General features: G+C 42.7%; 2 protein-coding genes across 2 annotated transcripts; one reads left to right on the top strand and one right to left on the bottom strand.

Moving 5' to 3' along the window:
- Positions 1–3,359: 3,359 nt before the first annotated feature.
- hexb (hexosaminidase B (beta polypeptide)) lies at positions 3,360–11,624 on the top strand. Its single transcript, XM_040007237.1, is given in 15 exon segments — positions 3,360–3,547; positions 3,549–3,682; positions 3,827–3,981; positions 5,620–5,685; positions 6,535–6,581; positions 6,705–6,815; positions 6,908–7,009; positions 7,096–7,228; positions 7,321–7,501; positions 7,588–7,674; positions 7,762–7,834; positions 8,596–8,770; positions 9,707–9,797; positions 10,999–11,103; positions 11,253–11,624. Coding segments are annotated over 15 exon segments (1,641 nt in total). The 5' UTR covers positions 3,360–3,430; the 3' UTR covers positions 11,317–11,624.
- gfm2 (GTP dependent ribosome recycling factor mitochondrial 2) lies at positions 11,615–17,554 on the bottom strand. The gene is made up of 20 exons (XM_040007236.1): positions 17,117–17,554; positions 16,934–17,018; positions 16,513–16,558; positions 16,322–16,419; positions 16,074–16,199; positions 15,915–16,003; positions 15,726–15,814; positions 15,565–15,625; positions 14,980–15,165; positions 14,807–14,887; positions 14,553–14,701; positions 13,718–13,858; positions 13,500–13,599; positions 13,221–13,407; positions 13,049–13,125; positions 12,829–12,967; positions 12,551–12,736; positions 12,287–12,402; positions 12,023–12,205; positions 11,615–11,925 (listed from the first exon to the last, which is right to left on the bottom strand). The coding sequence occupies exons 1-20, from the start codon at positions 17,156–17,158 to the stop codon at positions 11,797–11,799; spliced, it is 2,310 nt and encodes a 769-aa protein (XP_039863170.1). The 5' UTR covers positions 17,159–17,554; the 3' UTR covers positions 11,615–11,796.
- Positions 17,555–17,560: the final 6 nt, after the last annotated feature.

The following is a 17,560-nucleotide window of genomic DNA, read 5'->3' as shown; positions in this document are numbered from 1 at the left end:
GAAATGAGTAAGCAAATATACCCGATGGCAAGTTGTATGTAAATTCACACACTTCACTTTAGGCTGTAAGCACATTCACATACTCTAGATAATAGAATAATAAGGTATAATTTACATACTGGTCAAAGTTTGGTGTCTTTCTTTTTAAACAGAAAGGTAGGTTCGTGATGCAAAGCATACTGTACATTTAGGTGCTATCCCAAAACATAGTGTGAAAGAACCTTCTTTTTAAGTCAAAGAAAGAAAAAAATGGAATATTGTTAAAAGGCCAAGTCAGTAACCTGATGTCACAATAATGTAGTGTGCTTTTGACTTACACAATACAAAAGTAAAAGCAGAGAAACTATTAAAAACGCAGCTGCCATGAAGGACTGCCTATTCTGGCAGAATAAACTAGAATCTCCTGGAAACTAAACTGATAACATCAATGTGCTTCTTCTTTAGCCGATCCTTTGTTGATTTTATGACATGTTTTGGGTCACCGTCGTGCTGGAAGACAGCCGTGATCCAGCTTCAGTGTTCTGGCTGAATGGTGAAGTCATCCTGTATCCTTATTAGAAAAACAACCCAAAAGCATGATGCTTCTACCTCCATGCTTGACTGTGGGGAGGGTGTTCTTTAGATTATACTCAGCATTTCTCTTCCTCTAAACATGGCGGGTCGAGTGACCACAGCGTTTCCTCACAATCCTTCACTGAATCATTTAATGATCATTGGCAAACTTAAGATGGGCCTGTACACCTGTCTTCATGTACAGGGACCATATGAGCACTGCAGGATTTCAATCCATTACATCCATTCAGTCCTTACTGAGTTACCAGTGGTGTTCTCTGTGATTGTGGTACCAGCTGAATTCAGATCATTAACAAACTCCTCCCTTGTAATTTTGGGCTGATCCCCCACCTTTCTCATGATGATCTTCACCGCATGAAGCAAGATCTTGCATGGAGCTCCACACCAAAGGTGATTCATTGTCATTTTGTCCATCCATCCATCCATCCATCCATCCATCCATCCATCCATCCATCCATCCATCCATCCATCCATCTTCATCCACTTTATCCGAGGCCGGGTCGCGGGGCAGCAGCCTAAGCAGAGAAGCCCAGACCTCCCTCTCCCCAGCCACCTCCTCCAGCCTATCCGGGGGAACACCAAGGTGTTCCCAGGCCAGCCGAGAGATATAATCTCTCCAGCGTGTCCTGGGTCTGCCCCGGGGCCTCCTCCCGGTGGGACATGCCTGGAACACCTCACCCAGGAGGCGCCCAGGGGGCATCCTTGTCAGATGCCCGAACCACCTCAGCTGGCTCCTTTCGATGTGGAGCAGCAGCGGCTCTACTCTGAGCCCCTCCCGGATGGCCGAACTTCTCACCCTATCTCTAAGGGAGAGGCCAGCCACCCTTCGGAGGAAGCTCATTTCTGCCGCTTGTATCCGCAATCTCGTTCTTTCGGTCACTACCCACAGTTCGTGGCCATAGGTGAGGGTAGGGACGTAGATCGACCGGTAAATTGAGAGCTTCGGTTTTACACTCAGCTCCCTCTTCACCACGACGGACCGGTGCAGCGTCTGCATTACTGCAGCTGCAGCCCCAATCCATCTGTCGATCTCCGGCTCCCTTCTCCCATCACTCGCGAACAAGACCCCGAGATACTTGAACTCCTCCACTTGGGGCAAAAAAAAAAAAACTCCTCCACTCATCCCCGACCCGGAGTGGGCACTCCACCCTTTTCTGGCTGAGAACCATGGCCTCAGATTTGGAGGTGCTGATCCTCATTCCCGCTGCTTCACACTCGGCTGCGAACCGTTCCAGTGCGAGCTGGAGGCCCTCACCCGATGAAGCCAACAGAACCACATCATCCGCAAAAATCAGAGATGAGATTCTGAGGCCACCAAAGCGAAAGCCCTCCGCCACTTGGCTGCGCCTAGAAATCCTGTCCATAAAAATTATGAACAGAACCGGAGACAAAGGGCAGCCCTGGCGGAGCCCATCACCCACGGGAACGAGTCCGACTTATTGCCAGCAATGCGAACCAAGCTCTTGCAACGGTTGTATAGGGATCGAATGGCCCGTAGCAATGGGCCAGACACCCCATACTCCCGCAACACCTCCCACAGGACACCCCGAGGGACACGGTCGAATGCCTTCTCCAAGTCCACAAAACACATGTAGCCTGGTTGGGCAAACTCCCATGCACCCTCAAGTATCCTCGAGAGGATAAAGAGCTGGTCCAGTGTTCCGCGACCAGGACGAAAACCGCATTGTTCCTCCTGTATCCGAGGTTCGACTAGCGGACGAACTCTCCTTTCCAGCATCCCGGCATAGACTTTCCCAGGGAGGCTGAGGAGTGTGATCCCCCTGTAGTTGGAACACACCCTCCGGTCCCCCTTCTTAAAGATGGGGACCACCACCCCAGTCTGCCAGTCCACGGCAGACTGGGGTGGTGGCCCCTGATCTCCACGCAACATTGCAGAGGCGTGTCAACCAGGACAGCCCTACATCGTCCAGAGCCTTCAGGAACTCGGGGCGGACCTCATCAACACCTTTTCATTTTGTATGTCTTCCATTTCTGAATAATCACACAAACAGCTATCATTTTCTCACCAAGCTTCATGCTGATTGTTCTGTAGCCCATTACAGCCTTGTGCAGGTCTACAGTCTTGCCCCAGACAGATCTTTGGTCTTGCCCATAGTGGTGGAGAGGTTGGAATAGCGTGCTTTATACACACACTATACACACGAGTATCTATAACTGATTGATTGGTTGACTGATTGTCATATGTGTTACACATGGGCAGACAGCCAGTTTGTGGGGTATCAAATACTTATTTCACTCAATGAAATACAAATCAACGTATGACTTTTATGTGATGTGTGGATTATTTCTGGATTTGTGGTCGATATTCTGCCTGTCGCCAATAAAGTGAAACTACAATTACAATTAGCGATTGTTCATTTCTTTACAAGTGAGCAAAGTATAAATTCAGAAGGGGATCAGATAGTTACCCCACGGTGGTTTGTCTTGATCTGTGCCAAATGTGGACTGTTTTAAGGTCAACGAGGTCATTCAATTTGAATAGACCGTCGATTGAAGCAATCAGTATGAATGCAAAAGTTTTAATAATTTCATCATATACTATATCATCATTTTTGTCATTTTCTTACTTTGAACTGAGTACTTTGACACGTAATAGTTTAGCATTAGTAAATCAGCTTACTTCAATAACATTTCATTCATACTGGACCTGACTCGATGATTTGGCTGATACGATACGATACATTGTACTTTTCAAGAGAGTAGGCGGGTTTGTGCTTTCTCTTTAAATTTCTGTTAAATTTGACTTCCGCGTGGAAGTCCCGCCCCCTCTCGCAAAATAAAAGTGCTGCTGTCGCAAGGTCTTGTGACTTGACTGTAACTTGTCAACAAAACAGTAATGCTGAAGTTCTTGTCGCTATTGCTGGCCCTTAGTTTCTGCCAGGGCCTGCAGCACAACAACATCGACGACTATGTTGAGGCCGAGCCCGTTTTCGAGGCGTCAAAGTACGGCTCCCTTATGGCCTCTGCCGCAGAAAGTGCAGATTTCAGAGGTTTCATTCAAGTTAACCAGTAGCACCTTCAGGATTGTTGATGCCAAAGCGTCGTCCGCTGGACCGAGCTGCAGTCTCCTACAGAGCGCATATAGGAGGTGAGCAGCTGTGTTTATAAGCTGTTTTTATATTTATTTATTTAAATCGCTGCACATTATTTATATATGTGGCGAAATCTCAACACCGCAGCCCGTGTTGCGTTCAGGGGCCAGTTTCCACCCTCGTGCGGTCTCTCTCTGCAGGTATTATGAGTACATGTTCGGCAGCGCTAAAAAGCAGTGGTGGAGCAAAAACAACAGGCGATCAGATCCCTCTGATCTGTCCGAGCTGCAGGTGTGGATCACATCACCTGACTCTGAATGTGACGGATACCCCAGTGTGACTTCTGACGAGTCATGTGAGTACCTTCCCTTCCTCGTTCATGTCATGTTTAACGGCGGTATCCAATCAGGTGCCTCTTCCTCAGCTATTCCATGTAACAAGCTGTAACTACTGTTACTAAACTGCCTTGCGTCACAGAGGGGAAATGGTGTACTTTTTACTCTATTACATGTATGTTCCAGCTTTTCAGGGTACTTCCCACTTTCTGATTTTACAAAGCAAACCAAACGAAAAAGATGTGCAATGAAAGTGAAACCGAATGAATGAAAATATGGAGCAAATTTGTACAGCTGTTTTATATTGATTATGTATGAAGTGTTCCTAACTTGATTGTAACTATTGCCACCTGAAAACAAATTTTCATACTATGCAACCATGTGGAAAAACTAAGTACACCCTTACAGCTCCCATAGGAATTAAAAGGTTAAGTGGCAGCCAGGTGCCAGCTTGATTAATTGATCATTGGCCACTGTGGGTACCTCTCTAAAGGCACAAGTTTGGGCATTTAACATCCCAGGAAATTCACCCCAAGGTCAGAGCAAAAGCATTTCAGACACTACAGGCCTCAGTTAGCATGTTAAAGGTTAAAATCCATGATAGTACAATTACAAACAGCCTCTCCAAATGGGTTGTTTGGAGAGGTTTTTTATGGGTTTTTTTTATGTGCATAAGAATGAATCACAACACTTCTGGAACAATGCCCAAGGGGTGATGTTTGGTCATAATTTACAACTCCAAATTTCGAACGCAGTTAATCAGCACAAATACCTCATACCAACTGTCAGCCATGGCTTTTGGGCCAAAATGCCTCTACACCAACAACAGACTATTCCAGTCATACAGAGAACACTACAACAGTACAATACTACAATAAGCAAACAATAGTTTGAGGCATTCTGCTGCTGAATCAAGGGGTGTACGTAGTTTTTAACAGGACTGCGTAGTCCTGTAGACAAGGTCGTTTTCACAAGCGTATATAAATGATCTTAATACTTCGTCCATCTGTGATTATGCAGAAATGAATATTGCAAACTGTTATCTGCCTCTGCATGATGAGCATGATATTTATCTACTCTTGCTTGTGGTTTCTCTCCTGTTTTCTTAGACTTTAACACCTGACTTAGAAGTACATTTAGAAATCAGACTGAAATGAAGAAAAAAAACAGGTTTATATTGTGACGTTTTAAAGAGATTAAAATTTCATTAAATTACAGAGTTTAATTACATTTTTGACATGTGACTTCTTACAAAACGTCAGTATTGACTTTAGTACCACCAACTTGCATTTTATTTGATTTACAAATGAAATTGTTTTCATTCAAAGAAAGTTATAACATTCATTTTTCTGTGAATGCTCTGACTAATATTTCATTGATGATACATTTATTTACATTGGAAATGCAGGGTAATTTCAGTGCACTAGAGCATTTTTGGCTGGTTTCCGTGGTCACACTGAAGACTTTGCAGTGGAATTAGTGATCACCTGGAGAGCAAATACTAGAATTAACCCTAACCTTAATCTACACCAAATGTTCAAATCCTTCCTTAAGGCCGTGACTTGACCATTTCCGTACCCTGACCTGAACACCTCTACAACAATCGGCCAAGTTTTGACACGCTGAATATGCAGTAAACAGGTGGTGGTTTCTTACAGATGAACTGACAGTGAATCAGCCAGTTACTGTCCTGAAGGCACCTAAGGTCTGGGGAGCTCTGCACGGTAGGATTTACAGCATTTATTTTCGTTGTCAAATAATTTCTTATTTCCCCTTTTCTGTTTAGTAGTAAGAAAACAAAAAATTCTATCAAGATTTCTTTGTCTTTTTTTTTTTTTTTAATTAAATAGCTCATGAATAGTTTTTGTTTATCTTGTTTGTTTTTTGAGAAATTTCCTTATTCGATTACTGGCTGAGAGACGAGATGATAGCTATCAAATCAAGGCCCTGATTAGCTAGAAACGGGGTGAACAATGTCATCCAGCAGCTCTCAGGCTTATAAATGATCATGTTGCACCTCATTTATTTGTGTACAGTAATAGTCTGCTCATGTCTTCCGTGTTTGCAAATGCTAAATGGACTCATACTTGTATGGTGCTTTTCTGCTCTAATTGAGCCCTCAAAGTGCTTTTTACTGCACTCACCCAAAGTCCTACACATCCTACACACACTCAAAATCCTATGAACACACTGGGAACATGTAGGCTGAAGGAGCCGGGATCAAACCACAACCTTCCAATTGGGAGACGTGCCACAGCTTCCTGTTTATAACTTTAATGCTAAGCTAACTATAGTTGTAGCTTCATAGACTCTTTGTGCAAAAGTACTGGGCCACCTACAGGTGCTGCTCAGCCTTGGAAACCCAGACCACGAAGTTCCTAGTGCACAGTTTTTGTGCTGATGTTAATGCCAAAGAGCTTTTACACAGGACACACCTCAACACGACTTGTTGTTGTTGAACTTTGGTCATATTATCCTTTGCTGTTTTCAAATTACATTTAGTTTTATGGGTGTGTAATGTTTTCCAAGAACTGTATCATGTGTTTATTTTGGATTGCTATATTTTTTTCTAGGCCTGGAAACCTTTAGCCAGTTGGTGTTTGAAGATGAATATGGAGCTGTAAGTTGAAGACATTTGGCTGGTTCTGTTTTTTGTTTTTACCATGTTAATCCTTAAAGAACTTTTTGTGAGCTAGATTTGAATTGAAGTTCTTTTTTTTCCCCAACTTTGCATCTTTTTCAGAAAAGTATCAATGCAACAATAATCAATGACTTCCCCAGGTTTCAACACAGAGGCATCTTACTGGACAGCTCTCGGCACTTCCTTCCCATTAAAGTCATTTTGGCCAATTTGGTGCGAGTAAAACCATTAAAAAAAATTTTTTTTACCTTTCAATCATTTAACAGACTTTCTAAATTACTTTCTCTCCTGGTTCATTCATACAGGAAACAATGGCAATGAACAAATTCAATGTTTTCCACTGGCACATTGTTGACGATCAGTCCTTCCCTTACTTAAGCCGAACCTTCCCACAGCTCAGCGAGCAAGTCGGTACAAAGTTTGTTGGTTTTAAACTTCACCAGAGAGGAGCAGGGTGCTTTGTATTAAGAGTGCTGTGATCCACTGTTCGCAGGGAGCTTACCACCCATACACCCACGTGTATACACCAGCCGATGTGAAGATGGTAATCGAGTTTGCTCGTCTAAGAGGCATTCGCGTCATACCGGAGTTTGACACTCCAGGACACACACAGTCTTGGGGCAAAGGTGAGGCTTTTAGACTTTTTAGTTTTAACAATTTTTTTTTTTTTTTAAATTTGAAGATGTCTGGATCTTTACTCTATATCACTTCCCATCAGGCCAAAAAGATCTTCTCACACCCTGTTACTCTGGGTCCAAACCCTCTGGCTCTTTCGGGCCAGTGAATCCCATCCTGAACACCACGTACGACTTCATGGCTCAGTTCTTCACGGAGATCAGCACCGTGTTCCCCGATGGCTACGTTCACCTGGGAGGTGATGAGGTGGACTTCACATGCTGGTGAGACTGTGCACGCATAGTCAGAAAAATTACTTTTCGCCTCAGAGGTCAGGCAACAGATATTAGCTGCTGGCTTTGTCCTGCAGGAAGTCCAACCCAGACATTCAGAAGTTCATGGAGCAGCAACATTTTGGAGACGACTACAGAAAACTGGAATCATTCTACATCCAAAAGTGTGTTTCCCACCAAACCTCTGTTTGCTATTTAATAGTTGAAATGAAAAAAAAAAAGTTTCCTTTGATGCTTTCTTGATCCAACAGACTCTTGGATATTGTGACCTCTACCAAGAAGGGCTACCTGATCTGGCAGGAGGTCTTTGACAATGGTGTTAAGGTAAGGTCTTGAAACATTAGCTAAATCAATTTGAATGTTGAATGCTTAATCATCAATTTAACTTTGATTTAATTTGAGGTTTTTCATTTAGTTAGTGAAGGACTAATTGGAAAAATTATGCTTTTTTACTTTCTTGCTGAAAGTTGGATAAATACTCAATTGTCTAAATGCTAAATTATAGGCTCGCACTAGTAGCCGGTTACTGGGGCTATAATTACCATGATACATGTATATATTTCTCTGAAAGGAAAGGTGACTCCAGACTTCTGCACAGTACTGTATAATTGTGTTAAACTGTCATGAAATTAGTCACTTTTCTCAGGAAGCTTGCTAATATTAGCTAGCTGGCAATCATAGAGAAATATTCAAATAATCAATACTGTGAAATGATGCTAAGACCAAACTAGCTCAATTTGCATCATCAAGAAGCTTGTCTTGCCTGTATGGGGTCCTGGCTACTAAAGTTTGAGAGTCAATGGCTTAAAAGATTTAAAGTCTGCTTATTAGACTTTGGGATTTTATGATGTAGGCCGTAACGGCATTTTACCCATTTCAAGACTTTGTAGTAAGCTTAGCTTACTAGCTTTTAATGCTAACTTAGAGACAGACATGAAATTAGTCTTGAGATTCTCATCTAACTCTTGGCAACAAAGCAAAACGATGTTACACCAGTCATGTCCTCTAATCATTTCTTTAGTCACAGTCAACCTTCATGTAACGATTTAACTCAAGTGCACGAGTTTGATTTGTAACCATTCCAGCTAAAGCCTGACACGGTAGTGCATGTGTGGATTGGTGGCGGAAGTGATAAGGAGATGAGCAATGTCACGGCAGCAGGCTACACCACCATCCTCTCTGCTCCATGGTACCTAGATTATATTAGCTACGGGCAGGATTGGCAGAAGTACTACAAAGTTGAACCACTCAACTTTGAAGGTCAGTTTTAAACAAGAATTGGTCATATTTTGAATATATATTGATATGAACTCAATTTTTTTTTGTTACTTCCAACAGGCTTACACTTGTACACTTGAAAATTGCACAGTTGTGACAAAAGGCCAACAGACTGAACATGGGGCATTGTGGTTGGTGGTTTCAGATGTTGTTCCTTTTAATGTGCTGCTGTTTTCACCACTATGGGGGACCAATCGCATATTTGAAATGATACTGAAAAAACTGAGAAGGAAGTCATGAGTAAACAATGTTGGGTACATTTGTGCATGACTGGTTCTCTATAAAGCTGGAAAAAGCTTTTGTCCTAGTTCCTCTCCGTACTTTTCTCTTATGTTCTCATTACTGAGATGTCTGTGTATGTGTGTGCTGTGTAGCTGAAAGCAGACACACTAATCCACGTTTGGAAGGGAAACCAGGAACAATACCAGAATGAGATGGCAAGCGTTACTGCATCAGGGTACCAGACCCTGCTGTCCACTCCCTGGTACCTGAACCGTATCTCCTACGGGCAGGACTGGCAGGGCTTTTACAAGGCCGACCCACAGGACTTTAAGGGTTTGTGTCTGCATTAATGATTCATATATATATTTTTTTTTTTAAGGTCATTTCCGATTCATATTTACAACCTGTCAGAACTTGACCCCGTTCATGTGATGATATTTTATTGCTTTGTTGTTGTCAGGGTCACACTGTAGTCAACTTTTGGCCTAGATCTCAAGTTTCAGGAAGGTCACTCCTGTGCAAATTGGTGTAAGCCTGTTCAGTAACAAGCAGAAAAATAAATTAATATTTTACTGTCATTCGGGAGAATATAGAATTTAAATAAATTATTTTATTCATCACTTGTCCCTTTTCAGTTTTTCGAATGTGTCATTGTTGAATTTCCCTGACCCGATCAAATGCTAAATTTTAAAACAGGAACTGATGAGCAGAAAAAGCTGGTGATTGGTGGAGAGGCCTGCTTGTGGGGAGAGTATGTGGACGCCACAAACCTCACACCCAGACTTTGGTAAGCCTGATATAGGTGCATTTTAATAGGTGATTAACAGACAATATGCATATTATTCAGTTCTAAATGAGGTAAATGCTACCTGAGCTCAACAACACATGACATATTACACTCTTTTATTCAATAACTAAGCAAAAATGCAGAAGCAGTGTATGGAAAACGAGGTGCACTTTATCATTCAGTAATTGTTTTCTCTCACAACATTGTGGAGGAATTTTGGCCCTCTATTGTTTACAACCGCGGTCCCCAACCCCCGGGCCTTGGACCGGTACCGGTCCGTGAGTCGTTTGGTACCGGGCCGCGAGAGTTGAGGCTCAGGTGTGAAATGTATGGTTTTCAGGGTTTTTATCGGTTTTCAGCGTTATTTTGTTATCGTTTTTATCGTTTACTCTGTTTTCCTGGGTCTTTTCACGTGTGTTATGAATAAATCTTTTTTTCGGTACCGGTACTAGTTTTATTTTGTTGTATTTATCCGCGACACCTTAAAGGCCGGTCCGTGAAAATATTGTCGGGCATAAACCGGTCCATGGCGCAAAAAAGGTTGGGGACCGCTGGTTTAAAATGTTCAGTTTATTGAGGTTTTCAGGAACCTTTGAGAGCTATTTGCATGAACACAGCTCTCTTGAAGTATTTATCTAATGCTGTGGAGTATTTCAATCAGGTTTGAGGTCGAGAGCGTGGTCTGGACTTTGACTGTGCCAATACAGCATTACTTTTTTCTCTTTCAGCCATTCTGTTATAGGTTTTCTGAATTTTCTGAAATCTCACATTTGCTTCTACAATACTTTAGTATTCAGAGGAGTTCATGGTTGACTCGGTACAACCTGAATCATCACCCCTCCACCACTGTGCTTGGCAGTTGTTAAGAGGTGTTTGTGCCAATGCTGTGTTCGATTTCCACCAATTTGGCCAAAGACTTCTGTTTTAGTCTCATCTGTTCAAAGGATATTATCCCCGAAACCAAATCTGTGCTGCCATGTTTTAGAGGAGAGGCTTTCTCCTGGCAAGTCTTCCAAACAAACCCATACTTGTTCGGTCTTTTTCTGATTTGAGACTTTCAAAATGTCCATATAAGCCCTCCCAAATTGATGGGCAGCAACAATTGCTTCTCTAAGATCACTGCTGATTGCTTTCCTCCCTCATTGAGTTAACCTGAATACTCCAGACAACCAAAACTTCTGCTTCTTGTTATTACCTCCAGGCCTCGTGCCAGTGCTGTGGCAGAGCGGCTGTGGAGCGCCAAAGACGTGACCGACATCGGCGATGCCTTCAACAGACTGTCGCTGCACCGCTGCCGTATGGTAGAGTAAGTATCAGAGGAGCCTTTGTACCACTAATTTGTATCTACCTGCTAATTTTATCAGTTAGTAGGTGCCTTTCTGTTAAGAGGAGATTCATTTAGGTATTTTGCATTAAGGTGTTGTTCCACTACTAAATAATTGTGTCCTACATTAGGCGCGGCATCCCAGCTGAGCCGCTGTTTTCCAGCTACTGTCCACGTGAGTACAAGGGTGTCTGAAAACGAAGACCGGACCCAGCAAATGAAATGGAAAGGGAAGAAATTCATATTCTTTTGACTATTCTTCAACTATATGAAACTAAAATGCTGAACTTCCTAGATCACTGTACCGATGAGCTCTGAAACACATCGTCCTTTTTTAGATTTGCTCCACAGAACTTTTAAATCACATTTAATGTCGAGAGTGTTACTGTTATGATTGCACTTTTTTTTATGAATGTTTCTAGAATTCATTGTCAATAAAAAGTTAAAAGTTCAGAAGATTTTTCTGGTTGTTTACAAAATTAAAAACCAAGGATTTAAAGTGACTGGTTTCACATTTATTTTAGAACATCATACACAACTTCTTGTCACTGTTAACCAGCTGTAGATATTCACAGAATAAATATTTGATCCAGACTAATTATTATTGTCTGAGGGGGAGGAAAAAAAATCATCTCTCTGTTTGAGAAGGCTTCTGGTCACATTACTGAACTGGGATCACAGCAGGCCAGAGAGTCTTTTGAGGAGTGTGTTCTGCTCCTGAGGGTTCATGGCCTCGTAGGTATCCAGCTCCAGGGAGAAGGTGGCGTTGCCAGATGTCAGTGTTCGTAGAACGGTGGAATAACCCTTTACGTGGACACAAATTTTTAAATCATAAATAATTCTCACTAGCAAATTAAACCCTCCAAAAGAGCAATCTGTTAACGTTTGAGTGTCCTCTCACCATCATCTCAGCCAGGGGCACGGTTGCTAAGAGCACCTTGTTGTCATGACGGCTCTGGATGTCTCTGACCGTTCCTCGTCTTTGAGCCAAGTCTCCCAGCACCGAGCTGAGGTGGTCATCGCCGACAGTCACTTCTAACGACATGACTGGCTCGAGGACCTGTCCGCCCGCGAGCCGCAGGGCCTGCATCCAAAGAAATGGAACCACGGCTCAGCCTTATAGTTCCAGCACTAACCAATTAGAGCTTATCAATAATGCTTTTACCTTCAGCATGCAGCGAGACACGCAGGCAGACACCATGGCAGGGGATGTCCCAGGTTCTATGGTAACACGCTGCATCAGTGTAGACACACTCTGCAATGGGTAACCTAGCAGTGGACCTGAATGAAGGAGTTATTGCAATTAAGGGGGGGAAATTGTAATAAATATACAGCATATAATTAAAAAAATATTTAACCAAAATAAGGGACGTTCCAGTGCTTTGTGTGTTTCCCTGAAAGAGGGGAAAAATGAGTTTGGTCCATTTACCTTGAAGAAATGAGCTGTGCACTCCATTCTCCACTGCTTCTTTCGTTTCTGCTGAAAGCTGTCCCTCTAATTCTTCCGTGAAAGCCAGTTCGCATGAACCACCCGCTGAGGCGATATCCACAGGCCTGACAGCCAGCTCCACTGTTACGACATGTCTTCTCTCCCCTACTGTCCGGTCCAGCGTGTCTGCACCAAATTCATAAAAAGAATTTGACGGCTGCTGCGCGAAGCTGACGAAAACTGTTCCTCCAAATGTAACAAGTGAAAAGTGTTTGTACCTGAAGCCGAAGCCTCGTGGAGAATTGTCTCTCTGTAAGCAACCTGCAGTGGCCCGAGGTGAGTCTCAATGCCGTGCTCTCTTCTGATTCGATCGTGGATGATCTCGATGTGCAGCTCTCCCATTCCGCATAAAATGGTCTGAGAACGGAGAGCGAAGGTGGTTTCGGTGACTCATTCTAGCACTGGACAAAGAAAGTCCCGGCTAATCCGATGCATTACCTGACCAGAGTCTGGATCAACTCGGACTTTGAGACTGGGGTCTTCTCTTTGGAGGCAGTTGAGCACATTTTCAAGATCTTTCATGGTAAAAAGAAAAAAATTAATAAGTGAGTGAGCACAGTTGGTGAAGCACAGCTACACACTTTGCACATAATCGCCTCAAATAACTGACCGGCCTGTTTGGACATAGATGGCGGTTCTATGGTGCAGAAGAAGACGGGATCAGGGACCTCCACTCCTGACAGGATCACGCTGGCACACTCTCTGCTCCTCTTTCCCGCCTCGCTGTCATTTTGGGCTCGACGGGCCGCGGCTGCTGCTGACGCCTTCGATGACACAATAGTGTCTCCTGTAACTGTCTTAAATGAAAGGAGAAACCATAAGGAACATTTGATGGTGGGGGGGGGGGATCTTAATTTAAGCAAATATTGGAAATTTAGAGAAGCTCTACCTGCTTGAGTCCCACAGTAAGAGCAATATTTCCCGCTGTCATCGAAGGGATTTCTACATGCTGGTCAGCAAATGGCACCAGCAGCCTGCTCATCCTCTCACTGCAAATATACAAGATTGGACATGCTGTGTTGTAATAATGACTCGGTGATGGAGTACGTCTGTGAAAGTGTGTTACACTGCAGCTGCTGTGGACATCAGAGGTTCGAAACTGCATACGTGCTGTTCCTGTTGATGTTGTGGAGCGCCGTCTGTGGTTTCAGAGTACCAGAGTAGATCCTAAGAAACACCAGAGGGCCGCGCTGCTTGTCGTGGAGAACCTTGAAGGCCAGTGCACACAGGTCGTCTTTGTACCACCGCCTGTGAGATGATAATGAACAGGGCTTAAGGGCCTCCGTGTATCAGTCTTGTTTGTCCAGCACATCCCACAGCCGCTCGATTGAATTTTCAGAATTTGGAGGCCAAGTCAACCATTCCTGATGCTAACATGACCATTGTTGGCCCTTTCAGAGGTAGACAGAGGTGCGCATGGAAACCCTGACCGGTCTGCGATTACGGATCCCCATATGCAACAAACTGGGACACACGGTGTATTCTGACACCTCTCTTTCACCTTTCTACTGACCGCTGCAACTCGGGACCACCCCACAAGAGCTGCAGTTTAGGAGATGCTCTGACACAGTCGTCTAACCATCACAATTTTGCCTTTGTCAGTCTCGCTCAAATCCGTCCGCTCTCCCATTTTTCCTGCTTCTAACGCATCAACTCTGAGAGCAAAATGTTCACTTGCTTCCTAATATGTCCCACCAGCTAACAGAAGCCATGACGAAGAGATAATCAGTGCTATTCAACAGATAAAGAAACAATCATTTCAGTTACAATTAATAATATCAAATTGAAAAAAAAAAACCCAAAACAAAACAATCCTTCCAGCCTAATCTGATCTAAACTAGAGCAATGTGATCTAAAATGATAAGAACGGTAAAAAACATACTTAACTTGGTGTTATAACAGGTCTAGTCTAAGTTAGCAGTAAGCTGAAAGGTTCACTTACACCACATCATGGTGTCGTTCATTAGGAGCAGGCAGGTAGGCAGTGATGGCATCTAAAAGAGGCTGAACACCTTTGTTTCTCAAAGAGCTCCCACAGAGGACCGGTACACCTTTACGGGCCAGAGTAACTCGCCGCACGGCTTCTTGAAGCTGGAGACGTGTTCGAAACTGATCAGTCTATATTCACAAGAACTAACAGCAGCACTGATGTACTTTAAAAGGTCATATTGGGGCACTACAATTTGCAAGACTTACTTTATAAGAGGGAATGGCATCGAAATTCTCGCTAAAATCGGTTAGCAACAGTTCTGCAAACTCATCATCCAGATCAGCGACCTGTGATTTGAGAAAAGACGTGTAAACTGGAAGAAAAAATCGGAGGCACCTTAAGAAATGCTGGAAAACGTTACTCCAATCTGATCGTGTACCTGCTCAATTAAAGCTGTCCTTGCATCGCTGACCACCTGCAGGAGGTCTGGATCATCAGACCGGTCAAGAGCTTTGACTTCAAACACTCTGCCATCATCTCTCATAGATTTCATCTTCCACATCAGCTTCTGGCTGGTTAACAAGTCAACAACACCTGTGAAGTTCTTTCCACTGCCAACAGGAATCTATGACACAGGGGTTTATAGACTGTGAAATATCGCTGCTGTGTTGTACTGTTGTACTAAAAGACACTCTGTTCAGTTCATCCAGTAAGTACATTTTGTTTTAAACCTGTTTTTGTGCTAGCCAAGTTTAGGATCACATTTAATATCCTAGGCTTACATGCACACTGGTGCAGTGTTTAAACTGTGAAATGTAATATGTATATATATATATATATATATATATATATATATATATATATATATATATATATATATATATATATATACATATATAGCTGCTGATGTGTAGATGTCAGTTGAGGCTGGAGACTCAAAACTATGTGTAAATAAAATTGGCAAAATAAAACAGAAAAACTTTTCAGGAACGTAAAGAGCTGTTGACAATTTCTGATGATCTACCTGCAAGAGGACTGGATTGGCTTTCAATTTCTGCCTTATGCTCTCAATGCAGAAACTCAAGCTGAAAGAAAACAAAATGAAAGAGTCTCCATTTTAACACTGCAACAGAAAAGTAAAACAAAACTTGCATTAAATGGGAAAACTTAAACGGAGTCACTCACTTCGCTGCAGGCTTGTCCATCTTATTGAGGAAACAAACACAGGGGATGTGGTGCTTCTCTGCTTGTCTCCACACGGTCAGAGTCTGAGCCTGTTGGCGTTTTCAAAGGGGGAAAAAAAAACACAATGATCAGAGCCTGAAGCCAATTTTTTAATGAAAAAAAGAAGGTGTTTGGAAAAGGGGAAATAACCTCAACGCCAGCCGACGCGTCAAACACCGCCACAGCCCCATCAAGCACACGAAGTGCCCGTTCCACCTCAAGCGTGAAGTCAACGTGTCCTGTAGTGACGCAGTCATTCAGTCATTTTTTAAATTTCTATTAGAAATTGCCTTATTTCTTTATTCTTACCTGGTGTGTCTATGAGATTTATTCTATGACTTTTCCAGTCAAAGGTTACTGCTGCTGACTGTATGGTGATGCCACGCTCTCGCTCTTGGGCCATAAAATCTGTCACTGTATCCCCATCGTCAACATCTAAAAACAACAGTGACATGAAATCAAATTGTTTAAAAAAAAAGCATTTTAAAAAAAGAATCAGAGTCAGGTTTGGATAATTAAGAATTTGCATCACTGCTGCATGCTGTTTTCCTGCACACCTCCCAATGCCCTTGTGTAACCGGCGTAGTAAAGCATCCTCTCTGTGGTTGTCGTCTTGCCTGCATCAATGTGGGCCATGATGCCGATGTTTCGGATTCTGTAGACACACGAATTGATGGGACTCTAAGAACACAGCAGAATCTGCCGGGTACTTTTTAATGCAGATGCAGAATGCAATTAAATTACTCACCTGGATATTTCAGGGTTGACGAGAGCCCGTAATGATTTGACATCATCTATGACAGGAACAGGAAGCACAATTATGAGGATTTCACTGCTGCCACATTAAAGTCTATCACTGACTAGTTTATCTGCAACTGACTGTTGTTGACTGTTGTATTACAGGAAAGAACAGCAAAGGCCTAGTTTGCTTTCTATTGATATCTTTACAAACGTACACCCAAGATTTCTGAACCAGTTGTTTTTTTCACATTCTGCAAAATAATTTAATTTATTTAAGAAGGTCTCAAACTGTTTTTAAATGCAGAGCAATAATTAAGTTTAACAATCTCAAACTAAAACACACACAATGACAGGCACTTCATATGAAAATATATCTTAAATATAACACGAATCTTCACCTAACCAATGAATCCAATAAGAGAACTTACCTGGAAGAAGGCTGTAATGTCTCTTTACGTGACAGCTTAGTCTACATCTGCAGCACTGCAGCCCCGCAGCGAATAAACGCCTCCCCTGTGGACCAAAACCAGGTTATCAAATCATAAGAGTTCATATATCTAATCACTGGCAGTACTGATTTTTTTGGGGGGTGGGAAAAAATTATGTCTTACCCGAATCATCCTGCTAAAGGTCTGCAATCCCCTGAGAGACATTTTTAATATCTGCTTATTATCCGAGCTGCCTTTTCTTCAGAGTCAGAGAAGACTTGAGCCATACTGGAGGAACATTAGACAGAAGAGGACTGAACGAAGCAATGTCAGCCGACTCTTTACGGATGCAGCACAACATTTAAAACAGGAGAGCCGGGAAGACTGTAGTTCTAATCAGCCGATTATTGAACTTTACCCAAAACCGAAAAAATCCCTACATAAATGAAAAAAAAAAAAGTTATATCTCTCAAAACATTCACGCTTGGTACACGTCAAAATGCATCCCCGGGACACCTTAGAGGTCATAACATAGTTCCGGCTATGAAATCAATTCCGTTTCCGTCCATATTTGCGGCTGTAGCTCATTTTATATACTTTTATAAATTACAATAGCGGTTTTGTAAG

This window comes from Simochromis diagramma, unplaced genomic scaffold, assembly GCF_900408965.1.
Source record: "Simochromis diagramma unplaced genomic scaffold, fSimDia1.1 OVJJ01000682.1, whole genome shotgun sequence".
NCBI lineage: Eukaryota > Metazoa > Chordata > Actinopteri > Cichliformes > Cichlidae > Simochromis > Simochromis diagramma.
This window is presented reverse-complemented; position numbering and strand designations above follow the sequence as displayed.